General features: G+C 45.7%; 1 protein-coding gene across 3 annotated transcripts; it reads left to right on the top strand.

The window, feature by feature from the left end:
- The first annotated feature begins 1452 nt into the window (after nucleotides 1–1452).
- On the top strand, nucleotides 1453–26483 carry MIGA2 (mitoguardin 2). 3 transcript variants are annotated; one of them, XM_027869617.1, is made up of 16 exons: nucleotides 1453–1519; nucleotides 5479–5731; nucleotides 6646–6856; nucleotides 7403–7515; nucleotides 8444–8561; nucleotides 9421–9557; nucleotides 10857–10974; nucleotides 11934–12034; nucleotides 12717–12832; nucleotides 17454–17526; nucleotides 18242–18328; nucleotides 18696–18794; nucleotides 19835–19969; nucleotides 20524–20577; nucleotides 21371–21487; nucleotides 22732–26483. In XM_027869617.1, the coding sequence occupies exons 2-16, from the start codon at nucleotides 5636–5638 to the stop codon at nucleotides 22930–22932; spliced, it is 1776 nt and encodes a 591-aa protein (XP_027725418.1). In that variant the 5' UTR covers nucleotides 1453–1519; nucleotides 5479–5635; the 3' UTR covers nucleotides 22933–26483. The 3 variants fall into 3 exon arrangements, with proteins under 3 accessions (XP_027725418.1, XP_027725421.1, XP_027725420.1); XM_027869619.1 differs by lacking the exon at nucleotides 1453–1519 and adding an exon at nucleotides 1583–1659; XM_027869620.1 differs by lacking the exons at nucleotides 20524–20577; nucleotides 21371–21487; nucleotides 22732–26483 and adding an exon at nucleotides 20112–20471.
- Nucleotides 26484–26531: the final 48 nt, after the last annotated feature.

The raw sequence follows: 26531 nt of genomic DNA, 5'->3' as shown, positions 1-26531 counted from the left end.
GGGGGAGCTTACTTCCAGAACAATCGTCATTTGTGTAGTGGGAACAACCCTAGACTTGGAGTCAGGGGCCCTTGGTTCCAATTCCAGATTGATCTCTAGTCAGCTATGTTAATGGGGTTGGGATCTGGGCTAGAAAGGAAAAACCCTGGACTTTCCCACTTGACCAAATCTCTGGCATTCCCCTGAGGCTAGAATCCCATCAACTGGCCTTTCATTGTGGCTATGCCCAATCTCCCAATTCTGTTACACTTAACCTAACCTAGCCCTCCATTGTCTTATCTCCCTATGGCCCCTGGCCACTTCCCACCCTTAATCCTAGCTGGACTCCATTCTCCCTTGGCCTGGTGGTCCAGGTCCCTGGCATTCTATTATCTCACAGTCCCGGAAGACTACTTGGCCACTCCTAGATCTCTCCCACAGTCTTTCTGTATATAAGGTCCATCTTGTCTCCATTAAGGTGCTCAGATTTCTAAAATCTAGTCACTGCTCAGATTCCTTAAGAGTCTGCCCAATATGACGAATGTCCTAATAAACGTTGTCTTTGGTTAAAAGAAGGCTTGGGTTGAATTCTTTTGAGCAGGACCCGAATGTTGTGATTTTGGGGTCCCAGCACCCCTAAACCCTTAAGTCTCAACAATGTTATCATGGGCAAATAAATCACTCAACCTCCTGAGCTCTGTTTTTCCATCTCTGAAATAAGAACAATACATCTGTCATATCTCAAAGGAAAGTTAGCATCCAACCAGGTCATATATACTCATGGGCTAGAACACTGGACTGGCAAACATTATTAATTTTTACATGGCTTTATACTTTCTAAAATCTTTTCATACAATTATCTTATTTGATCCTCTCAGCAGCTCTTTGAAGGAGTTAAAGGAGAGAGTTATTATCCCCATTTAATAGATGAATAACCTGAGGCTAAGAGAGAGGAAGACTGCCCAAGGTCACAGAGGAAAGTTACTGCAGAGCTGAGATAGGAACCAAGGTTTTCTGCTTTTTCTCCCCCGTTTCTCTTTTGTGGTTTATGCTCTCGATGCAAGCCAACTCTGGACTTCTAGACAAGCATCCCGTCGCCAGCTCTAGGCCAACATGGCCTAGATGGGGGAATCCCTTATTTCTGCATAAGATTGCCTACATCTCAATCTCTCCGGCTCTATCACAGCCCCTTTAAGAGGAGCCCCACCTCTTCCCCAACTAGCTTGTCAATCAACACCCTGTAGCTAATAGAAAATGAGAGCAGCAACGCTTCCCGCCTCTTAACCTTGGGGGCGGAAACCTTACAACTCAACCACACTACGGAGTGCGGGTAGTGGGCGGGTGGAAGGAAGGCGGGGATCGAGATGCCGGTTAATCTCCTCCTCCTCTTCATTGGCTCACGACTGGAGAAATCGCTACTCTCATTGGTCTCAGTCGATGTCCATTAAGGCTGCAGGTCCCGCCCCGCCGGCAGGGTATCAGGGTTCGGCTGCGCGGCGGGGGAAGGAGACGCTGCCCTTCCGAAGCGATGGAGCTCCCGGTAAGGGCTGGGGGAGCTCGTCTCTGAGGCTCCCGAGCACCCCCCGCAGCCACTCTTATTCTGAGCCGTGGTAGCGGCCGCACTCTGCAGGGCTGGCCGGGCAGGATGCAACCACCGAGCTGCCGCGGGCATGGGTCCGGGTGAGAGGGGACGAAGGATCCCGAGCCTGTCAGGAGGTTGGGGGGACCCGGGGCCTGGGAGCAGAGATCAGGGCCGGGATGGGGCTGGGGGAGAGCGCCTTGCCTGCCCTGCTACCGGGGGGCAGGCGGGGGACGGTTCAAGGTGGGGGGCTAGGCCCCGGGGGTGGGGCTAGGCCCGGGGTGTGGGGCTCCAGGAGGTGGGGAAACTTGCAGGAGGGGAGGAGTGAGAAGGGCTGGGGGAGATCTCTGCTTGGGGGGTCCAGGGGGAACGACTCAAGGTGGGGAGGCTTGCATGGGGGGGATGCGGGGGAGAGCCCTGCTCTGCGGGGGTCGGGGAACGATAGCTTAAGGCGGGGGTCTAGGGGCTCAGGGAGAGGTACACTGGAGGTGGGGGGGCTTGCTGGGGTGTCATGGGGGGCTGGGGCAGAAGGCTAACTGGAGGTGGTTAAGCATTTGGGAGGGGGTTGGCTCCAGGTGGGGGAGGATTGAGTAGAGGCTCACAGGAGGAAATGAGGAAAGGGGTGCTGGGAAGTAGTAGCTTTTGGGGGTGACTGGGGGAAAGGCAGTTGGGAGGGGCGTGGCCCAAGGTCAAAGTATAAGGAGGAGGGTAGATTTGTAGTAGGGGCGAGGCAGGCGTTCTTCGAGGTAAATGAGGGGATGTGTTTCTTAAGTGGAAGAGGGGGGTGATGGGGAGGTTACAGGAAGAGTTCTTTGAAGAAGGATGAAGGTTGAAGTGGGGGGGATTAAGTGTAATGGGGCTGGAGGAGGTATGGGGTAAGGGATCTGGGGGAGAGCTATCTGAGATGGAATGGCCTTGAGCAATGGTACGTGGGCTAAGAGTATATTAGGTGCCCTGGAATGGGGGTGGGGCACAAGTAACCTGAGTAAAAAAGTAACCTGGGAAGGGATTGGCATTGTGAAGAATGACACCCAGATGGGGAGGCTGTCATGGCAAAGGAAGTACTCAAGTCATAGATGACTGAGAAAAAAGGTACCTGGCCTGGGATAGTTACTACAGACCTCTCTGCTAAGACATCCTGCATCAGGATTTGGGATCTGGTGGGCCCATCCCCCAACTATTGGTTGTGCTAGCTATGAATTTAGTCATTGGAGAGCAATGTACAGCCCTCTAGATGCTAGTCTTGGGGTACAGTACTTGTGCCTCTAGACACTGGCTTTGATATGGGATATTCTGAGAGAATCCTCTGAGAGTGAATGAATGGTGTAGTGGAAAGGGCTTTGGATTTGGATTCAGAGGACTTGGTTTCATATGCAGGATCCCCTAATTACTAGTTGTGTGACCCTGGACAAGTCATATTTTAGTTCGGAGCCTCAGTTTCCTCATCTGTGCTATGAAGTGCTTAGGCTTTGAAGTACTTTCTAGCTCCAAATCTTATCAGTAGTGTCCAGCTCCTAAATTTCCTTGTGGTAGGTGATAAGGTAGCCATCTCTTTCCCCAGTCTCCTAGTATTCACTATCTAATGCCTGAATCCTGATTATGGTCATTCAGGGCGAAAAAGCAGCTGTTCCCCTTTACTTGTCTAGGTTTCCCTTTTACACAGTCTACAGCTTAACACTCTTGTCACCTGACAGATGGTATACCTGTTTTGGCCTTAGATGACCTTCAGGATCCAGTGGTCCTCCAAGAGTTGAGAGCTGTGATGTTTTTTTGTTTGGGGGTGGGAATAGGGGGAGACTGGGCTCTTGAAAGAAGGATCTGGAGCCTCTGTGGGAATTTAATGACCTCTTCTTCTAGAAGGTCCTGACCTGGATCCGTGGATGCTTTTAGTGGCTCTTTTAGTTTAAATTGCCTCAGCAGTCATGGGAATAACAGTTCAGGTCTTAAGTACCTTGTTTTTATAATTATATAATCAGATAAGGAAGGGCCTTCTAGAGGTTATCCATCTCTGTCCATGACCTCTATTGGAAGAGCATTAGATTTGTAGTCTGGTTCAAATCCGTGATAGTACCTTCTAAACATTTGACCTTGACAAATCACTTAACCTTTCTGGGTCTCAGTTTTCTCATATGTAAAATGAGGGGATTGAATTCGATTTCTAGATTTAAAGTTATTTTCCAGATAATTCAGGTAAAATATTTGCTTTTCTCTGAGCTATTTCCATACATTGTTTATACAGGAGCCAGACACATTCAGTTGTCTGGCATCTTTAACTTTGAGAGCCAGTGTTGAATAGTGGAAAGAATAATAACTTGAAATTTTACAAGGTGTCATGGGGGTAGATCTAGAGTTGGAAGAGACCTAAGAAGACATCTAGTCTAATCTTTTCATTTTATAGATAAAGAAACTGAGGTTCAAGAATTTTTAACTTGCCCGAGGTAATATAAATAGTAGGCTTCAGAGGTAAAATTTGAACTCAAGTCTTTTGATTCCAGAGCCCATGCTCTTTCCATTGCACCACCCTGCATCCTACATTATATATGTTTTCTCCCTTGGAATTGCCTGCAAGGTGGGTATTTACAAGTATTTTTATCCCCATTTTACAGATGTGGAGACTGAAACTCAGGTTAAATGACTTGCCCATGGTCACTCAGCTAGTAAATATCAGAGATGGCATCTGAATCCCAGGGTTCTTGACACCAAGCTCAATACTGATCCATTACACTATGTGATTCTACTCCTTGTCTCAGCCCTTTGGTAGAGTGGTAGACTTCAAGTAAAGAGAGACCCTAGCTTGGACCTTGACCCTGACCGTGCCTAGCTGTGTGGCTCTGGCTGGGCAAGTCACTAAGCCTCTTGGGGCCTCCTCATCTGAATAATAACATCAACTTGTTCTTTGTGGAGAAAGTTCTTTTGTAGACCTCAAGTGTTGTATAAGTGGGAATTATCGAGGTTATAGTTGGGCTGGTTCCTAAAATAGTCATGTGATAAAATGCCGGCAATTTTTTAGTGCTTATAGCACAGTGCCTTGAATGGAATAAGCAATTAATAAATCTTGTTGACTAACTGACAAAATGACTGTGTCATTATTTCCGAGAGCCAAATCGCTAACATTTATCTCCCATTCACGTGTGATAAGTCATTTGTCCTTGATGAGTAACATTTGATCACCAGCCTGAACACATAGGACCCTAACCTGGTGTTTATTATGCCTGCTCTGCTTCAGAGTAAGGTTGTTCCCTGTGATCTAAGGTCTCTGTACACATTTAAGAAGTCCAGGGTGGGGGGGTGTGTGTGATAGAAGTAGCTTTCTAAGAGGTAGTATAAGATCTCTGTGGATCCAGACTTGGTATATTGAAAGTCTGAACTTAAACAAGCACCATGGTATAACTTGCAGGTCCGTGTCTCAGGAGGCCCTGCAATCTTATAGGAGTCCTTACCATGCAGTTGGCTTTTAGGTTTGCAGATCACAGTTCTCCCTGGTCTGGTCTCATCTGGCTTTAGGGCCTTCTTCCCAGGAGCCTTCTCTATCTAGGACAAACACTCTTTTCTCCCATGAAGCACAGTTCAGGGATTTAAGAATGTTCCCTTTGCCATAGCCCCATAGTCCTTCCAGCCTAGTGTTTTGTCTCAGATGGGTGTATCAAAGAATGCTTCCCTTGCTTGGGGCTAGGGAGATTCTGAGAACTTTTTGGAAATCAGGGAATATGTCTAGAGGAGTTGCTTCCTTAGCTTTCTCCCTGGCACAGAGTACTGTACATGCAGCCCTTGTGCTAGTGGTGATAGTGCCCAGGCTGTTTGGTGTTTGATCCCAAGAGAGAAAATTCTTTGTTTGTTAATAGAACTTCAGGTGACTTATCCTGACTCTAGAATAGTTAGGATTTCCCCAGTTTTCACTGACTCTTACATTGTCCTTGTAGCTCTGCAAAGGCACATTGGCACTGGAATCTCCCTTTAGTAATGAGAATGTGACTGTGGCCCTGTGGGCAGTGAGTTGAAGCATTCCTTCAAGCCATTCCCATTGTGGGACTTGGGGTTCCCACTCTGGGGCACTCTCAGCTGCAGCTCTAACCCGGGATGGCTTTCCGAAGAACTGAAGGCATGTCCGTGATCCAAGCTTTGGCCATGACAGTGGCAGAGATACCCGTGTTTCTCTACACGACCTTTGGACAGGTAAGAAACAAAGTTTCTGATGTTTCTTTTTTCCACTATGTTTAGCTCCCAATACTCCATGAGCAGCAGGCAGAGAGGACCAGAGCCATCTTCTTTCCTCCTAAGTATGTCTTAGCATGGAGGTAGCAAATAGGATTATAAAGAACTGGAAGGAAAGAAAAAAAAGAACTGGAAGGGAAGGGACCTTAGAAGCCATCAAGTCCAACCCTCTTATTTTACAGATGAGGAAAACTGAGGCATGGAGTGGTTAAGTTATTTGCCCAAGGCCACACAGGTAGTAAGTATCTGAGGCAGGATTCGTACTTAGGTTTTTCTGACCCTAGCTACTAACCTCTGATAACTCCTGCCTAGCAAAGCTTCTGTGGCAATGGAAAGAACAGTGGATTAAGATTTGAGAGTGTTGGATAGTTTTTAGCTCTGCTACTTAGTACGTGTGTGATTTAGAAAAGGTCACTTTAAGCCTCCGTTTTTTCATCAGTTAAACGGGGATAATATTTGCCCTGCTAACTCCATTACACTATAGTGAGGATCAAGTGAATTGTGAAAGCACTTTGAAAAGAGTGAAATGCTAATCAAAATTTGAAATGTTGGCATTTTTGATATTAGTTAATGAAGATGGAAGAATTCTAGCCCAACCCTATGATTGAGATCCTGTCTAGTACCATTTGACTTCCTGAATTCCTCTTCTTGCTAATTAATTAGCATTTATAAGAATCTTAAAACATAATTTTAAAATTGAACGATATTTACTTCTAGGGAGATCGTTGAGTTCCTTTCTAGAAGTAGATGCCACTCAATAGTGGGATTAGGGGTGGGGAGAGTAGTTCCTCTGATAGCTCAGATCCCTGTCTGGGAAGCTGTAGTCCCGGTGGGAGTTTTTCATTGAACTCTTTCTTCCCTACTTCTGGGGGCAGTCGGCATTTTCTCAGCTACGACTATCTCCGAGCCTGCGGAAGGTGCTCTTTGCTACAGCGCTAGGGACAGTGGCCTTGGCTTTGGCTGCCCACCAACTGAAGCGGCGTCGGCGACGGAAGAGACAGATTGCCCCTGAGAAAGGAGGCGGGAAGCCTGGAACTGTTCCTATCCCAGTCTTTATGGCCAGAAGGGTTCCATCAGTGAAGAAAGGTAGGTTTTGGGTACCGGAAGCCAAGGTACCCCGGCACCCCAAGAAAGGTTGTGGTCTGTGTGGGAAATGGGTTGAAGTAGAGACTGAAAAAAATAACCGTGGCTGGGTTTCCAGATATCTGGGCTGCCTGGAGATAGAAAAGGATTTGTTCTGTAAAACTTGGACTTTTATCCTTTTATTAAGGGGATTTGTTCTGGGAAGGGCCACACCCAAGGACCTGGAGGGCCACAGGTGGCCTCAGGGCCACAGGTTCCCCCACCCCGAGAGCATATAGTATCACATGGAAGGAAGTCCTAGAAGACTAGAAAGGTAAATTGTGGGGGCTCAGATGTCAAGCACGTGCATTTAGACTTAGGAGGCAGCAGAGGAGTCACTGAAGAGTTTTGAGTAGAGAAGTATTGTGGCCAGCCCGGTACATCAAGAAAGATTAACTGGACGGACATAAAAAGATTGAAAGGGTAGTGGGGCTGGGGGAGGAAGAAAGGAAGAATAGGGAGACTTTCGATTTCTGGCATCAACTTTCCCTGCCGTTTTCTATTACACAGGCTATTCCAGCCGAAGGGTCCAGAGTCCCAGCAGCAAAAGCAATGACACCCTGAGTGGCATTTCCTCTATTGAACCCAGCAAGCACTCAGGCTCCTCTCACAGCCTGGCCTCGGTGAGGACTCCTCTTGAATATTCTAGCTCTGTCTCAGGAGTACGTGGGCATTTTAGATCAGGAAACTGGGTGATTTAGTGGTGCAGTCCAAGGGTACCACCTTGGCTTTGGACTGAGTCAGGCTGACCAGAGATGGTGGCTGAACAGCATTGATCTCTTTGGCCTTTTAATTAAAACAAGCATATATGTTCAGAGCCACGTTAGTCACTGAAAAATAAAAGAACAGGAGAAGTTCCTTATAGTTTACAATCTAGATGGGGAAATAGAGACAAGTCAGATGTTAAACTAGGTTCTGTCAGTGTAGTTCAAACTTTGGAATTACAAAGAACAGGGTGGATTGTGATTGCCAGGGAAGGTAGTAGAGGTGAGACTTAAGCTGGACTTCCAAGGAGGAGAGAGGAGACAAAAGCTGTTTGAAGGAAAAAGCATAAGCGAAGACACAGACAAGAGTGAAAGACCAGTGTTACTGTGGCAGAGTCCATGGATAGGTAGTGACCACATTGTACCACATTGTGGAGGACCTTGAATGCCAGAATGAAGAATTTACCAGCACCTCATAGAGTATCCAGCTTAGCTCTTTTTACTTCTCTAACACCATTTGGGAAGCGGGTGATAAGAAGTTGGGTTCTGGTGATCTGGGTTGTGTTGAAGATGGGCCATGTGTTAACTGTGCATGTGTTGGATGGTACTTGTCTGGAAGCTTTTAAAAATGTGCAGACCTTTGTTTTCTAACAGTTGAGAGTATCATAAAACAAAACCCTGCTGTGCTCTGGGTCCAAGTATTTGCTGGGTGCAGTAAAAGTGAATCTATTCTGGTTGTGGAAGTCATGGATCTGGGTCAGATCCTTATCTTAAAAGGCCTAGAAGGTTTTAGGCCTTTAGACAGAGTGTTCTACTTTTGGATTTTCTTCCCTTTCTTGGAGACTAGATGGTGGCAGTGAACTCCTCTAGCCCAACAGCTGCATCTTCGGGGCCCTGGGATGCTAGAGTAACTGAAGAGTCAGGGGCTGCTGGTGATGCAAATGCAGAGAACCTCTACATTCAAGGTACGGAATAAGCTTTTCCTCTCGGTCTTCTCTCCCTCTCCTCCCCCTACAAGTTGACTTGAGGGCCTATCATGTCCTTCTGGGTGGTAGCTTCTCTTCCTCCCTTGGATTTGATGATCTCCCTGATGGTACTTATCTTTGACTGGAGCCCTTCCCGTTCTTTTTTGGGAAGGAGAAGTGAGGTCATTCTCCAAACCAGTAGAACAGCAAAATATCTGATCCATGTGAGAGAATCCATGACCTTGGCCTCATCTTCCCCCTGATGGTGCAAATGCTCCTCGCTTTTTTTGTTGTTAGGCTCATTCAGTACCTTATAATACAGACCTGGAGTTCACTTCTCTGTACCCATACCTTTCATTCTATATTTTCTTTTTTTATTTTTTTAAGGCAATTGGGGTTAAGTGACTTGCCCAGAGTCACACAGTTAGTAAGTGTCAAGTGTTTGGTCTGAGGCCGGATTTGAACTCAGGTCCTCTTGACTTCAGGGCTGGGGCTTTATCCACTGCGCCACCTAGCTGCCCCCCCTTCTATATTTCCTCCCAATGTCAGGATAAAAGGGAATAAGGCATCAATGGATATGGAGTTAGAAATAGATTTTTAAGATTAGGTTCCACCTAAAAATGACATTTCCAGGAACATATTAGATGCAAAGCCAGGAACTACCTATAACATTGTCTTTTGGAAACATTCATCTGGATTTATTGTTCCTAAGAATCAGTGGGGGTTAGCTTGTTGGTGACCAGAAGAGGAGATCCTCACCTTGACCCCCAGTGGAGTTGTTGAAGTGGGTAGTGTTCCTGGGTCCAGTTGGTCTGTGGGTGGAGGGTAAACCAACTCCTTCCTCTGCTTGTTACCACAGGAATGGAGCTGTTTGAGGAAGCATTGCAGAAATGGGAGCAGGCCTTGAGTATTGGACAGAGGGGAGACAGTACTAGCACCCCCACACTCTGGGACAATCTCAAGAGTCCAGAGACCATCTCTGAGGTGCTCTCGGAGGTAGGTACTGTTTTTACCCTCAGAGAGGGGAGATCCTGTGGTGATGATAGGAACAGGAAGAGCTCTTTTACCTCTCAAATATCGAGCAGTAGGCAGAAATGACTATGTTGTCTTTGTGTGTGAGAAGGATACAACTGACTTGGTAGCCAGTGGGTATGTACTTTGTTTTGCTGCTTCTGGACTGCAACTGATTGGTGCTTGTCCATCTGTTCTTTCATTGGGTCTACTTGTGATCAAAGACACATCTGTGAGCAGCTGGTTTGGGGTCAACCTGTGACTATGGAACAGCAAAATATCTGATCCATGTGAGAGAATCCATGACCTTGGCCTCATCAGCATGGTGTTCCAAACCAGGAGTTTTTAAAGCCCCAGAATCTTTCTATTAACCAAGAAATTTGCAGAATTTTCATAAGTTGAAAAGTTTTGCTGTTTATTTTACAATATTACTCTCCATAACACTGGGGAGTAAATGCAACATTATAACATTTGCATTAAATGTGAGATTGTAATTGGGAGACAAGAAAAGATGGTACTAAATTTAGAAATTTCAAATATGAAAAATGTAAAACACCTTAACCTAGCAAACTTCTACAGAGCTCTCTACTACAAATCAGTTTGACATATCTTGCTACAGGCCTGCTCATTGTCTCCCAGTCTGTGGTTTTGTACCCACTGTATCCTTGCCATCTGTTTCCCTTTTCCTAAGCAGTATCAGTTATGAGGCCTTTAATCTACATCCTAGTCATTTACAGATACAGAAAGCTGAGGCCAGGGTTGCCCAGCCTCTGCAACCCCTCTATGGCTGCATCAACTCTTAGGGGTTTGTGTGGGACCAAGCCTCGTGAACTCTTCCTCATCCTTTCTAAATCCCACTTTGAACTGGAAAGGTTGTCAAACCACTTGGCTTTAATCTGAGAAGCTATGGTTGAAACCAAGAGCTTTATGATTGACTCACTCCTGACTCTTTATAGCAGATAAATTACTTCTGCAGAGGAAGCACTGGGCTGAATTTTCAGTTAGGTCCCGCTTGATGCAACATGCCAGGGGGGCCTGTTTCAAATAGGCTCCATTGCCTGAATCTATCCCTGCTCCAATAGTGAAAATCACCCCTCCCATAATCCTTGGAGTCCACTGCTGAAAGCCCAGGACATCTTGGAATTTTGCTTCTTTTAGCTTCCACTTGGTATTTCTGGAGCTTTAGGTGGGTGAGGAAACTTAAGAGGGTCTTCCTTTCCATTGCACCCTGGCCCTGGGAGCTTGGTGGGGAAGAAATTAATGTTAGATTGTTTTTGTTTAAAGCCAGAGTCCCAGAAAAAAGAGTTTGCTGAAAAGCTAGAATCTCTACTACACCGAGCATACCACCTCCAGGAGGAGTTTGGCTCCACATTCCCATCAGATAGTATGCTCTTGGACCTAGGTGAGTTGGAATAGAGGTTTTTGGGTAAGGGATTTTGGGCAAGGTTTGGTGATTTGTGAACCGACCTTATATCCTTGATCCTTTTCCTCCACTCTACTTGGGCCTATAGCCCCCATAATCATTCTTTCTCTCTGATCTCCAAACTGTCCTTTAAGGGGGTAGTATGAAGCATAGAATGTTAGCACTGGAGGGGACCTTGAGATGAGAGCTAAGCTGCTCTTTTTACAGGGGTAGAAACTGAGTCCCAGAGAAGGGAAGGAACTTGACCAAAATTCCACAGGTAGATAATAAAAGAATCAGAACTAGAAGCCAACTCCTGTTCATTAAACCACTGAAAGTCTTGGGCTGAGTGGTCTTGCTCTGACACCCCCCTTCCCGATTTCTTCCCTGGAGACTTATATAAATACATAAAGCTCCTTCAGTGTTGGCTAAAGGGGCCTGTTGGTGGTGGTATTATGACCATTTGGAGCTTCTATCTGTATTTTTCTTATTTTCACTCTTTCTCCCTTCCTTTTGTCCTTTCTCTTTTTCTTTCTCCTTCCTTTTTCTCTTCCTCCCTTCCTCCCTTTCTTTTTCTTTCTTTCCTTCTCTCTCTCTTTCCCTCTTTCCCTTTGGCAGCCAGACTATTTGCAGCTAGAGCCTGTGCTGACATATTATCTTCTTGGCCTAATGTAATGAATGATAATAACCTACATTTATATAGGGCTTTAAAAGTTATAAGCTATTTGATATACATCGTATTTACATTATTGCATTTATTAAGTACTTAATCCATGCAAGGCAAGGAGACAAAAACAAAACAGTCCTTTCTCCTTGGTATATTACACTGGGGGGGAAACTTATATGAAGTTAAGACAAGATAAAATATGTACATTGTGGTGGTTCTTTAAGTGATCATGAAGAAAAGTTCCTGGATCCAAGAAAATTTGGCTGATTTCATCTCTCACCCTTTTCCCTAGAGAGGACACTCATGTTGCCTCTGACAGAAGGTTCTTTGAGACTTCAGGAAGATGATGAGGGCAGTCTTTCCTCTGAAGACTCTTTCTTCTCTGCTGCAGAGGTGACTTGAGGGCATTGCCCAGAATAGGAGAAGCTAGGGCATGGGCTGGGAGTATCTTTTCCCACTGTTGATGCTTTTCAGCTAGAATAGGGTTAAGATTGATGTCTGACTCTATCATATTACAGATGAGGAAACTGAGACCCAGATAGGGAAAGTGATTTACACAAGATCATACAGTGAGTCAGTCAAAGAACCAAGATTACAATTTATATCCTGACTCAAAATCTTATAAAAGTGAATGTTGAAAACTATCTTTACATGAAATTGGAAAAAAAAATACTGTTAAGTGGAAAAAAACAATAACATTAACAATTTATATTCTGATTCTCAGTCTGGTGCTCCTTCTACTATGTGAAAGAGCTTGGGAATTTGGCAGTGGTATATGTTCATTTGACATAATGATTGGTTAGATTAAGTGATTCCTTTCTCTAATTGTTTGTATCTAGATTTATGTTAACAAGTATAACTGGGGGGAAAAAAACAAGTATAACTGGTTTTATTTAAAAAAGAAAACCATCCTATAACAAACATAAGACCAGTTTGATCAGTCATCTGAACAGGACTCTTTTGTATTTCCCGTCCTTCCCAGACTAGGGCTAGTCATATAATAGGTGCAAATAGTAATTTTTTGGGGGAGTGATCAATCCTGAATTTTTCTCCTTTATCTTTTTACCTCCCGTAGCTGTTTGACTCCCTGCAGGTAGGAGATCTCCCTTTTCAGCTCTCTAGGCCAGCTGCAGCATATGAGGAGGCCTTGCAACTGGTGAAAGAGGGGAAGGTTCTCTGTCGGACACTGAGGTGAGAGGCCTAACTTCCCAGCTGATGGAAAGTGGAAACTGGGATAGGGACAGGTTTGGGAACTTACTTCAGGCATTTGTCTTCAGTACCTCCAAGAGTGATGACACCCTGCTAGGTATTAGTAAAAATGGAGTCATCTCTGCCCTGTAGGAGCCTAATAGTCTCATGAGCATCAGGGTAGCTAGAAGACTGAACACTTTACACATATTATTCCTTTTGAGCCTAACAACCAACCAACAACCTTATGAGATTAGGCACTCATTTTACAGAAAAGGAAACTGAGCCTCAGAGGCTAAGTAACTTGCCCATGGTCCCACATGAAGTGTCAGATGTGGGATTCAAACCCAGGCTTTCTTGACTATAAGCCTGATGCTCCATCCACTGCACCATACTGCCTCTCCAATTTCACAGGGTCATAAGATTCAGAGTATCCTTAGATGTATCATCTAGTCAGACTCCCTCGTTTTACAAACTAGAAAACTGAGGAAGAGAAAAATTAAGTGACTTTCCCACCCCTCTGATCTATTAAAATAAGATTGCTACAATGGGTGACTGAAGGGGTCAGGGTGTGGAGTCTGAAGCTGATGAGACTGATGAATAAAAACACAGTGGGAAGAAAAGAGAAAGAAAAGGAAAGAGAAGGAAAAAATGATTTCGTTGGATCTGTAAAGATTAATAGATGGCAGATTGAATATGTGCAGAAGTTTTTAATTTGGGAAAAGAATTACATAAATATGCTGTGTAAACTCCTTTTTAAATATGAATTCCTGGTCAGGACAGAAATAGCATTTCTGGATCATTGAGGCAGAGGCTTGTAAGCCGTTGCATGAACCCATTGTGCTCTACAGAAGTTTGCCAGGGTCCTGTGCAGTGTTTTGTAAGTAGAACCAGATTTTTGTGGCAGGAATTCATGGTTATTCTAAGTTTATAGCAGAATATAATTTCAAAATTCAAGTCCTTTCTCTTTTTCTCTTCATCTTTTTCCATATAACCTCGTCTTTACTCTGTAGTAGTGCATTTGTCCCCAGCTACAGTCAAAGAACCATACCAGAAAGCAAACTGCAGGTGTTTCTACTTCTGGGTAGAGGTTTCATTACCTTTTGACCATTGTGCCCCTAGTTATCTTATTGACACAAAGACTTTGTGACACCAGAAAGTTGGGCAGTTGTTGGTTTAGAATAGACACTCATTTGGTTGCTTCATGGCTCCTTCTGTTTTAAGGATTTTGTGTATGGTCATAGCTGTACCGTACTGTATTGTACCGTACTGTATTGTATCCTTACAGGGCACATTTCTCCCCCAAATCTGACTTGAATAAAACATAAAGTCAACCTATAATTGTACTACTAGCTTTATTCATTTTTTTACCATTGTTCTTGAAGAGATGGAAGGGATAAATCATCTAAACATTACTTTTATTATAAATTTTTCTATCAACAGAAGCAGTTAAATAAACAAAAAGGGGGGGAGTAAGATCATGCCAAAAATGTTTAGTCTTTAACAAGACAGAAATAAATGAATTAACACACAATAAAGAAGCAAATAAAATGCTCTTATACTGTTTTTCCTTCCAGGCCTATACCGTTTGGCCCTGTTTTCCTTCTTTCTTTTTTCATTCTATAGCTTAGCAGTTCTGTGTATAGTTCTGGTTCTGCTGATTTCCCTTCACATCACCTCATTAAGGTCTTTTGACATTTCATTGTAATATTTTATATTTTATCATTTTTTGTGACACCATTATTGAATAAAACAAATTTGAATTAAAAAATGTTTTAAAAATATTCACCACAAATAAGTCAAGGATTTCATCAGCACGGATATGAATACCCTTTATTTTTCTTTTTTTTTTTTTGTTTTATTTATTTATTTATTTTTAATGGTAATTTTTATTTATTTTTTTGTTTTCAACATTTACTTCCACAAGATTTTGAGTTCCAAATTTTTAACCCATCTCTACCCTCCCCCCACCCCAAGATGGCATGCATTCTGAATACCCCTTCCCCTAGTCTGCCTTCCCTTCTGTCTCTCCCTCCCTTCTCTTATCCCCTTCCCCTTCAATTTTCTGGTAGGACAGGATGGATTTCTGTACCCCATTTCCTGTAGTTCTTATTTCCCAGTTGCATGTGAAAACATTTTTTTTAAACATGTGTTTTTAAAACTTTGGGTTCCAAATTTTCTCCCTTCCTCCCTCCCCACCCACCCTCATTGAAAAGGCAAGCAACTCAATGTAGGTTATATATGTGCAGTTATGCAAAACACTTCCATAGTAGACATGCTGGGAAAAACTAACTCTATTTCCCTTAATCCTATCCCCCCCCCATTTATTCTATTCTTTCTTTGGACCCTGTCCCTCCTCAGAAGTATTTGCTTCTGATTACTCCCTTTACCAATCTGCCCTCCTCTCTATCGATAATTTTCCTACTCTCTTGTCCCCTTCCCCCCCTATTTTCCTGTAGGGTAAGACAGATTTCCACACCCAATTAAGTGTGTATGTTATTCCCTCCTTAAGTCAAATCCTGTGAGAATAAGATTCACTCATTCCCTCTCACCTTCTCCCATGTCCCCTCCACTGTAAGAGCCTTTTCTTTTCTGTTTTTTTTTTTTTTTGTGTGTGTGTGTGATAATTTACCCCGTTCTATCTCTCCCTTTCTCCTTCTCCTAATATATGAATACCCTTTCAACCAATGCAGCTCACAACCTCTCTGTGATTTAGTAGATGACTATGGCTGAAAAATTCATTATCAGGTAGCCAATGTAGAGGTGCACCTCCCAGAACTTTGCTAGGCTGGTTCTTGGGTGACAGGCAGACTTTCAGTGGAGCTGTGGAGCCCTAACAGTTGCCTTTGAATTAAAGGTGCTTGATCCACTTGAAATGCATCTCAGGTACTGAAAGAACTAACCATATGTGTTGTGATTGCCAAGCCAATGTCAGTGATATTTGAGAGATCGTGGAAAATGGATGTGGTGTTGCAGACCTGGAAAAGGACAATTAATTTCCTGATTTTTCAAAAAAAAGAATAAACAATCAGTGAGATGATTGGTGATCATCTAGAAAGGGAAGGGGTGATTACAACAGTCACCCTGGCTTCAGCAGTGACCAACCATTCCCAGTGAAATCTTCTGGCTTTTACCTGTAGCGTTTGCTGGACCGCGAAACCAGAAGACCAAAAGAATGTTGTAGGTGTAGTTTTACCTTATCTAGCAAAGCACTTGGTCCAGTGCCTCATGTGATTCTTAGACACCTAGACAAGGTGGAGAAATATGGACTAGATAGCAGTACAGTCTGATGGGTTTGGAAGTGGTTCAACTGCTAGATGCAAAGTAGACTCATTTTCAAGTATTTGAAGGAGTGTCATGTGGAAGAGGGTTTAGATGTGTTCTTTTGGACCTCGAAGGGCAGGTTCAGGAGCAACAGGTAGAAGTTGCAAAAAGAAACAAGTTTAGGCTTGATATCAAGAAAAACTTGCAGTTGTGCAGAAGTGCCATCTCAGGAGGTGAGCTCTCCCCCATTAGAATTCTTTTTTTTTTAAAGGCAATTGGGGTTAAGTGACTTGCCCAGGGTCACACAGCTAGTAAGTGTCGAGTGTTTGGTCAGAGGCTGGTTTTGAACTCAGGTCCTCCTGACTCCAGGGCTGGTGCTTTATCCACTGCGCCACCTAGCTGCCCCTCCCATTAGAATTCTTTAAGCAAAAACTGGATGGGTATTTGTCTGGTATGTTAGCAAAGTGGGTTTCCTTTCGGGTACAGATTGGTCCAGATTCCGTCGAGATCCCTTCCAGCTCTAAAATTTGGTGCTACTGGGCCAGATGGCTTCCTGGCTGCTTAGTGGAGGGTTGGCTAGAGCTTGTACCTCTGTGGTCATACTAGTGGACTTGGGGGTTATGTTGACATGATGAAGTGTTGGAGAACTCAGTGGGGGCTCATAGTAAAATGTGTTATAAAATATTGTCATTTTTAGTAATTATTTTTCAGGAAGCTTGGCATAGTAGATAGAGAGGAAAGGAAGACCTGGGTTCAGGTCTTACCTCTGACACATCCTGTGTGACCCTGACAAGTCAGTGAGTCTCTAGGCACCTCTCTAAGTCTATAGATTGCAGAGAAGTCTCTGACCTCATTGGAAGAGAGAGTTTTCTTTCCCAGGTTTTCATTATACCAATGAAATCACAGGTCTGGTCCCTATCACTATATCTATTTATCTTTACACATGTATACATTTATATATAAACATACATATATACATATATATATTTTTCCTTTCAAAGAGGTCTCATTTTAGGGGTGTGGCCTGTGTTCAGGGACAGTCTTCATTTGGGCCAGTCTCAAGTCATTCATACATCCATTTAGCTCATCTACAGACCAGAGAAGACCGAAGAGATGCCCTGTTCTGGTTGACTCACAATTGTAATCATTGCCCTGAAAGAAAACTCAGTTTCCAAGCCTGCCCCCTCCTCAGTTGAGGAAACTGCGCTTTAGAGGGGAAGCAGCCTGTCCAAGGTCAAAATGGCAGCAGTGGAGCCAGGATGAGAATCCCCAAGGTTCCTAACACCCAATAGTCCCAGGCCAATTGCCTTCTCTGACTTGGAGACTGATGTTGTCGTCCTGTCTTTGTTTTCTTCTCTAGGACAGGACTTCTGGGTTGCTACAGTGATCAGGACTTCTTAGCTAAACTACACTGTGTCCGGCAGGCCTTCCAGGTGGGTGGGAGTGTAGGAAACTAGGAAATGGCATTGCAGGGGGGGTGGGGGGTGGGGGGTGGGGAAGGAACAGGACGGGATAAGATAAGTTGCTTTTTCCTTGTGTCCCAAGTTCCCCTTTCACTTTGTGTGGGGGTCATCACCATCCACTATTCAAATAACTTTGCTGCCTACAGGACAGCAGGTCCCAGGTTTTTCATTACCTTTGCCCATTTTTCCATTGGGAGCACTCTACCAGCCTGTCCATTGGAGTATATGGACCCAAGGACCTAGCACCTGGTATATTGTTCAAATGGACGCATAGATAGGGAGTGCTTAATGACGGCCCTATTTATTTGCCAGGGCTGGTGCTTTGAATTGTGGGGATACTGACAAAACAAGATGCTCCCTCTTCTTAAGAAGCTTGTGTTATCTTGGGGGAGACCAAACATGGAGGAGTATGGGGGGGTGGGTATGCGCGTCTGGCAGCCAGGCAGCCAATGTGGAGATACTGTAGGCTGGAGAGGGAGCGGCATCGCTGGCTTTTTCCTTGATGTGTTAGTTCCAGGCAGAGTCCTCAGTCACTGAGTTGACCTCAGGCTGGAGTGTCCCAGGGGGCCAGGCAGCCAGTGTGGTGGAGATAGAGCAGGCCAGACAGGGAGCAGGAGTTAGAGAATGCCTTAGGAGTTCTTGGATAATATCACTCCATTGAATCCCTCCACTCTTCACTCCTTAGGGACTTCTGCGAGATGAAAGTAACCAGCTGTTCTTTGGGGAGGTTGGGAAACAAATGGTGATGGGCCTGATGACCAAAGCTGAAAAGGTAGAACGCTGATATGTTGCTGGGTGCTGGGTGGCCAAGGTGACTTGTGTGGGCTTTGAACATCGTGGCTGCCCTCCAAGTTTTTAGACTCTGGAGGATCTTGCTTCTTCAGCCTCTTCCTGGGAGTCACAAAGCCCAAATTTTACTCCTGGCTGGGTCACTAACAGCCTTAACTAATGTCCCAGTGGCTCTTGCCATTCCTTCATTCTTACTTTGCTTCCCCGGGAGGTTGCTTGTGCCTGCTCCTAGGGAATGCCACCCAGGGTTTTGGCCTTTGCTGCTCACCCTACTTCTTATCTCAAGGGGAGGACCCCCTAGCAGTCTTCCCTGCTAGCAAGATGAACCCATGTTCCTTTTCCCTTTTTAGAACCCAAAGGGCTTCTTGGAGAGCTATGAGGAGATGTTGAATTATGCCCTGAGACCAGAGACCTGGCCTACCACACAGCTGGAGCTGGAGGGGCGGGGGGTGAGTTGACCTCAGATGCTGGGGCACTTGCATGACTTTGTGACATTCCTAGCGGATTGTTAGCACCTACCTTCCTGGAGCCTTGTCCCATTTCCCTGAACCCCTTAGTGGGGAGGGAGACTGTTGGGTAATAACTTGATTCCTTTCAATTTCCAGGAGCTGCCAGGGGACTAAGAGGCCTCCAAAATGGGTGGGATTGGATTGGGGTGGCAGCGGAGGAGAAAGGGATCCTTTCTCTGTCCCCAAGGTCCAGTCTGAGGTCCCTGGTTATGGGAATGGAAGCTGAGGATCCCCAAGACTGGGCTCCCATGGCCCCCACCACTCAGGGCCTCCAGGAATTGGGGCACAGCATGCCTGGGGTTCCTTCACCATCCAGGGCCCCAAAACATGAAGCTGATGACTTGTTGGTGAGCCCTTAGGGCTGGGCTCAGTGAATCATAGGATCACAGGATTATAGTTGGGTTGCTTCTCAATAGCCCTGAGAAGTTGAGGTGGGGTGGTTCTGACCCTTCTGGTCAAGGCTCTTTCAGGTATCCTCTTACCTTCCCAAGCTGGCAGGGGGCCAGGGCAGGGTGGACAACTCTGTCAGGGCTTCTTCCCAGAAATAGGTACGGTAGGGGTTGTGGTAGTTTATGGGGAGCCATATGTTTATAGTCCCAGGTCTGTCTCAGTCAGGAGAAATCGGAGTATTTCTTCTCCAAGGGTCATCTTGACTTTGAAAACAAAAAGTAGACCTGCTTCTGAAGCTGACCAGCTCTGGCAGGAGGGATCTCTTTATGTAAAGTAGTATGATGCTATACTCGGAGTTAGGAGACCTGGGTTCTGGTCTTGACTCTGCCATTAATTATCTATGTGAGCCTCAGTTTCTCCATCTGTAAAATGAGGGGGTTTGGACTCAATGGACTCTGAGATCCCTTAAGCTTGTAATATTATCTCTGTCATCCTTCCTGAACTGAAATGTCACTTTCTCCAGGGGAGAAAGGACCAAGAGGGTCCTTAGGCAGTCCCAGCCCCCTCATTGCCTGGCTCCTTCCTGCCAGGTGGTATGCATGAGTTTCTTTGACATCGTGCTGGATTTCATACTCATGGATGCCTTTGAGGACCTGGAGAACCCTCCCTCCTCTGTGCTTGCTGTCTTGCGAAATCGCTGGCTCTCCGACAGCTTCAAGGAAACGGTAGGTCTCCTTACAACTCATCTGTGTTCTCCTCCCTTACCCTTTCCTCCAGTTTTGACTGGCTTCCTCACACATGAGACTTAACCTGCGAGTTGGATCCTAGAGATATAGGACACTTCCCTTACTATCTCCTTCATTGTAGCTGGAGTCCTGGAGTAGTGCTGTCTAGAAGGAACAGATAAAAGGACTTGGAGAGAATGTAAAGGGCTGGCAGGCAGAGAGAGGAAATTGAGAGATGCAGGGAACCTCAGAAACTGCTAAACATCTTGGGGTCAACTCCTGAGCCTTCAGCTTAACGGAGGTGGAAGCCTGGTGTAACGGAAAGAGTGCTGGCACTGGAGCCGGTCCTCTGATACCTACAGCTTGGGTGACATTGGGCCTAGCATTGAATGTCTTCATCTGTAAAAGGGGGAGGTTGGAGATGCATGGCCTCTGCGGCCTTTCCAGCTTCTAGGTCTATGATCCCAGCGGAGGGAGTTTGTCTCTTGGTAGGGTGGGGTATGGTGGGAATAGGCTGAGGCTACCCTGAGTGTGGCAATTTTTATCTTATCCAGGCTCTGGCCACTGCCTGCTGGTCAGTTCTGAAAGCCAAGAGGAGGCTTCTGATGGTGAGTAAGGTCCAGTGAGCACATTGGCCCCAATACACCTTTCTTCACAAGAGACTCAGATTAAACCACAAGCTTGCATTGAGTATTTACTCTGTGCCCAGGATCTCGATGGGTGCTTCTAAAAGAGAAGTTGAAGAGTTAGTCTTTGCCTTCAAGATGTTTGCAGTCTGTTAGAGGAGATGACAATTCAAGAGCAGTAGAGGGCAGTATACCATCGTGTGTGTGGTGTAGACAGTAAATGCTGTAGGAGCAGAGAGAAGGGGAAGATTATTGAGGGCAGCTGTAGTCAGGGAGGCTTCAGGACTTGAGCTGGGCCCTGAAGGATGGTTAGATTTTGGACAATGAATTGGGGCATTCCTGGCAGGGGTCCCAGCGTGAGTGAAGGCCCTCCATCTGGGTGTAGAGTGATTCCCTTTCTGCTGAGTGCTGGAGATACAGACAAAGCAAAGTGATCCCTATTCTCTCGGAGCTTACATTCCTTTGGGGGACACTAAACACAAAGGGGGTTGGGGGGGAGATACATGACAAACATAATTCATGGGTCATTGCTTCCTCTTTCCCAGGGAAAGCAGTGCCACTCTAGACTGTTTTCACTTGTTCCAGGCTGGTGACCACTTTTTACTGCTTTGGTTTGTGGCACCCTTTGCCTTTCTGGGCTATGCAGCTGGTTCTTAAATGGGCTAGTAGCTTGGTTTGGAACCAAGAGGTAGCTTGGCTACAGAGCAGTGAATGGCTTCTTTTTCTTGGCTCTCTGAGTGGCCCGCCTGATGTCACCTCCCTTCTCTGACCACAGGTGCCCGATGGCTTCATCTCCCATTTCTACTCCGTATCGGAGCATGTTAGCCCCGTTCTTGCCTTTGGCTTCCTAGGGCCCAAGCCACAGCTGGCTGAAGTATGCACTTTTTTCAAGGTAAGATGAGTTTATAAGTTTCTGTTGGTTGGGGAGGGAGCTTCGGCCTTGTTGCAACTTATTGGTAAATGGGAGGGCTCTTGACTCCATTTCCTTTCCACCTCCCCCACTCCCATCTGTCCAGGGTTCCCTGTGAAGAAATCAAACTGGAAATTTTCTTTCTCCCTTGGTGATACTTTCATAACCAAGTTGCCCCAGGCAGGGAGGGCTGATGGTGGGATGGCAGTTGCCTCAGGAAGCTTCCAAGAAGGGGATGAGGAGCTATGCTGATCTTTTGCTCCTCTTTCCAGAGTAATGATACATTGGTTGCTCTGCTGCTCTCAGGGTTAATTGTGCTGATAGAGAGGCACCCTGTAGCTCTAAATGCTGTATTCCTGTAATGCAGATAGGGTCTTTCTTCCTTACTCTTCTACTCTAGCTAAGGAAAAGAGAAATAATCCATATTTGTTGAAAACCGTCTCACATGTCCAGCCTTGTGCTAAACACTTTAAAGCATACAAAAGAAATTTGATCTGGTCTCTGCCTTTTAGGAGCTTATACCCTAGTTGACAGAAAACATTAGCAAACCACACAAGACAAACTATAACCAAGGACTAGGTTGGGTGGGACAAACACCCCAAGAGGGCAGAAGAGGGGGAGATCAGTGGAAGGCAGGGAAGGTTTAATGTAGGAACTGGGACTTGGGCTGGGCCTTGAAGGATGAGTAGGATCTAGATAGGACAGTAAGAGCAAGGAGGAATCAGACCTTCTAAACCTAGAGAAGTACTCTAGAAATACTCTGTCCAATTCTCACACTTCATAGTTAAAGAAACTGAAACCCCAAGAAATGAAGTGATAGCCCAGCATCAGATTGGGGATAGTCAGCAATGGCAGGATGTAAATCCAGTATCCAGCCAGAATGAGGAGTGTGAGCAGTGACCTGGAGACGGGAACGAACCTGATGGGCTGCCAGGACGGTGAGGTGGCCAGCTTCCCTGAGAGCAGGGGTGGCCTAAGATGGGTGGTGACCCCGCTCCAAAGCCCACCTCAGTTACTGACCTATGTCTGCAAGTCCCACACCTCCCAGAGCTCAGCTTCCTTATCACACGATGGGGACGATGATGCTTGTAATACCTGCTTTACTGGGTTGTTGCAGGATAAGTGTTTTGCAGTCCTTCAAAGAGCTATGTGAATGAGTGGATCTGTTGGTGGGAATCAGATTGTGGGGAAACCGAAATTCATAGCCCCTTTCCCTCCTTCCTCAGCATCAGATTGTGTACTACCTGAAGGACATGTTTGACCTGGACAACGTGCGCTACACCACCGTGCAGTCGCTATCGGAGGACATCCTTCAGTTGTCTCGCCGACGCAGTGAGATCTTGTTGGGTTACCTGGGAACAGAACCTGTCCGTGAGATGAACGGGATGTTGCCCCATGAAAATGGACCCCTGGGGGAGCTTCATTAACCGCCACGCCACCCTGAGGAGGGCTGACTCCTCTCCTCTGTCGTTCTCCACTGTGGCAATGGGTGCTTGCTCTCTCCTGAGTTACATGAGTAGCTGCGGCTTAGCCCAGCCCCTGGCTTCACTTGGTCCTTCTGCTTGCCCTCCGTGGAGGGATCTGCCAAGCCAGTGTCTTGGACCAGTCGATTGCTTCCTATTTTCCCTTGCATTGGAATTCTAGGCCCCAGATCTCAGCTCAGAAGGACCAATTTGTGATGCCCCTCTCCTCCCCTCCTGTTTGTCCCTATATATCATACAGTGGCAGTTCCCTGGCCGTGGCCAGGAAGCTCACATGTCTCTCCTCAGCCTCTTTCTCCTCAGGAACCAGCTGGCAATGCCTTGTTTGTGAGGCTGGCAGTAAAGGTCAGCACAGGTGTCTATCTGTGCATCACTAGGTGGGCTTAGACGTGCAGCTGGGATAATGTCCCTTGTGAGGTGAGGCAGGGAGGCGAGGGACAAGTGAGCTTCTTGGGAGACTGAGAATGATGGAGGCTCTCTGCCCCACCCTCTTCAGACTGGCTCTGCCATTGGCCAAAGCTGAGAGGATCCCGTGCTCTGGATTGTGCCATTGGGTACGATGGTGTGAAAGTGATGGAGGGAGGAAAGCTGTGAAATAGATTGAGCAGTGAGAGCAGGAAGAAGAGTCACGTGTGACAGGGAGAAGAAAAGAAAAGACACAAGGGTGGTGGGCATTTAGCAGCCCCTTAGTTGGCTTCAGAGACATCGTTTGATGTGGAATCACTGTGTCTGGGACATTGAGACCAAGAAGCAGGTTTGCTGAATCCAGAGTCTGATGTCTTTAGGGATTAAAAAGTGTACTCTGCTGCTGTGAGAGAGAGATTGAGAGTACGAGAGAGGGTGAGTGAGTTTAAGGAGGGGGTGGAGAGTGAGTGAGTGTTGGGAGCTCAGTACAGAGGCTCCTGGGAAATCTGGGCCAAGCCCAGATCGGAATTACTGCTGTTCCCATTACTAAGGTGCTACAGGCTAGGGAGGAAGGAGCAAACACAGGTCTGGTCTGTGATGAGGGAACTTCAGGTCTCTCAGGTTCCCAGGAATCTGTACTGGTCCAGACAGAAATAAGAGTAGTGACAATTAGCTGTGGTAAAATAAGAATGAGAAACTGTATAGTAGAGTGGAGAGAGGCAGCCTCAGAGTCAGGAAGACTGGGGTTCCCATCCTGCTGTGTGGGTATGGCCCTGGGTGAGGCACTAAACCTCTCAGGGCCCCAGGCAGTTTTCTAGGACTTCCAGTTGTGGGCCAGAGCTCCTCTGTTGAGAATGAAGGACACTTCCTCACCGTGTATATGTTGGGTGGGGTGTCCAGGGAAGGGAGGAAGGGGTCATGCAGCTTAGTGAGCATGGGTGAGGGACACAGCTGCATCAGAAATCTGACAGGCTTTCTTCTTTCCCTGGGCTTAGGGCTCCTTTCCTATTTCACCCACAGAAAATAGCTTCAGAAGAACTTGGAGGTCTTAATAAAATGGAAACACAAGTGGCCGAGAGGGTGACAAAAACTACATAGAGGGAACCTGAGAGAAGAGAGTAGAGGGAGATAAGAAGGGTCACAGAAAGCTAGAGCTGGAAAGAGACAAGAGATCATTGAATCCAGCTCTTTCATTTTATAGCCAAGGAAACTGAGGCCCAAGAAGTGAAGTGACTTGGCTCAGAGTCTAGTTGGTGGGGGAGCTGAGACTTCAATTTAGATTTTCTGATTCTAGATACAACCATCTTTATTATACCACAGATCTTTGGTCTGCTGAGCAGAGTAAAAAAAGGTTATTTAGAGTTTGCCAAATATGTATCAACACCCTGTCCCCTCCTTCCAGCAAGAAGGAAGCAGCCCTGAGGACAAATCTTTTTTCTCCACTTTATTATATTGTGTGGGTGTTGAGTTGAAGGTCCATAGCCTCCTAGCCTCCACCTGGAAAGATCCCTTGCATATTTATTGGGTGTGTTACTTGGAATATTCCTTAGCTGATGGACTTGGACCTTGATCTGCAGAGTTTTATTCCCTTACATATTGCACAAGCCCACTTATACTCATTGTATTGACCTTAGTGTTCCAGCTCCTCCTAACCACCAAAGCCAGCCCACTAGCTTTGTCTGTCCCAAGGCCAGGTGAATGCCTGCCAGCATGGGGAATGGGGTGCGGTATTTGGATGAAATTCATAATGTTGGCCAATGGGTAGAGTTTAACCAGCCACTCTTCCTTCGCCTGCCAACCATACTTTTCTGAAGAATTCAAACATCATTTCAAGAACCTTGGTTTTGCCATCATTTCCCCCACTAAAGATTGTGATGTTACACCATCTCCACCAGCAAAGACTCCTGGAAGTCTCCCTGGAAAGAGTGGGCAAAAAGCCCTTTGGTGTCTTGAAGTGCTGTAGAGGCCAATCCCCACAAAGCAGAAGGAGCTGCATTTTTAACTCCTAGAAATTCCCTTCCCAGCACCTGACAGTTGATTCCCACCTGGGGAAGTGAAGTCATCACTACCAAACCTAGGGCCTTTGTGCTCTGGCCCTTGCTCTCTCTGTGTGTCCCATCCCTCAGCACTCTGTCCGACCAGCACTTTCTCTATGATTGGTCAGGCACTGGGGTTGGGGCTCATGGCCTCATATGGAACAGGGCCGATGTATGCAAGAAAAGATGATAGGTAAATGACAAGTTTCCCTTTACCCTTGTTTTTCTTGGGAAGCTTTTAAACAGATGTATTTCCCAGAACTTTTTATTCAACCAGTGAGCAAAGCAAATACTTTTTCAATGTAGTCTAAGTTTAGAGAGCTGTTTTTGGTATTCCATTCAACACAGTTGGCCACTATAGATAAGTTACGTTAGCATTTCTCTAAACTATCCTCCTTTTCAAGAGTTTCTATCTTAGCTCTGCAGACTCACTTCACTCACAGCGATTACAGCATTGGGCTTGAGCAGGACTTTTAAAAATTGCCTTAAAAGGGGGGAGAAAAGTTGAATTGTCCCTTGAATTGAGACTTTAAAAAGTTGATTTTTATATGTGTGGGATTTCTTAAAATCTCAAGAACTGTCTTTTTGGGGAAAGGGTCCTGAGTCAAATTTTAAGGAGAATAGAAAGATTGGAATGAGATTTGCCTGTTCCTTCTCTGAGCCACCCATGTTGCCCAGACTTCTAGAAGATATGAGCCCTGACCATTCCAGCAATTCATAGCTCTCTTGATTGTAAACTTGCCTCTACGGACATCAGCCTGAAGAACCAGTCTCCTGGGAAAGCAGTATGCTTTGTAGGTGGAGGCAGTCTTCCCTTAATCTCCATTTCTCAGATGTGCTCTTTGTTGTCACTCTCACACAATCATTGAATGTAATCTTGTGCTTGATTCCATCCCCCTTTGCTTCCCTCTCTGATCTCATAAAGGTATCATTTCTCTTGATTTTGTTTGTTTACATATTCATGAACTGCCTCTGACTCTGATTTGCAGCTTTTACCTTTTGTATGGTAGATGGAGTGTGTTGACTGAAGTCAAATAAAAAAAAAATTTTAAAACATTTCTTTCACTCCCACCCTGGTGCTGTGTGGACTTGTGCGTGATTCTG

Source organism: Vombatus ursinus, unplaced genomic scaffold (assembly GCF_900497805.2).
Source record: "Vombatus ursinus unplaced genomic scaffold, bare-nosed wombat genome assembly UNPS02014793.1, whole genome shotgun sequence".
NCBI classification, from domain to species: Eukaryota; Metazoa; Chordata; class Mammalia; order Diprotodontia; family Vombatidae; genus Vombatus; species Vombatus ursinus.
The sequence above is the reverse complement of the archived record's forward strand: the minus strand, read 5'-3'. Positions and strand labels throughout refer to the sequence as shown.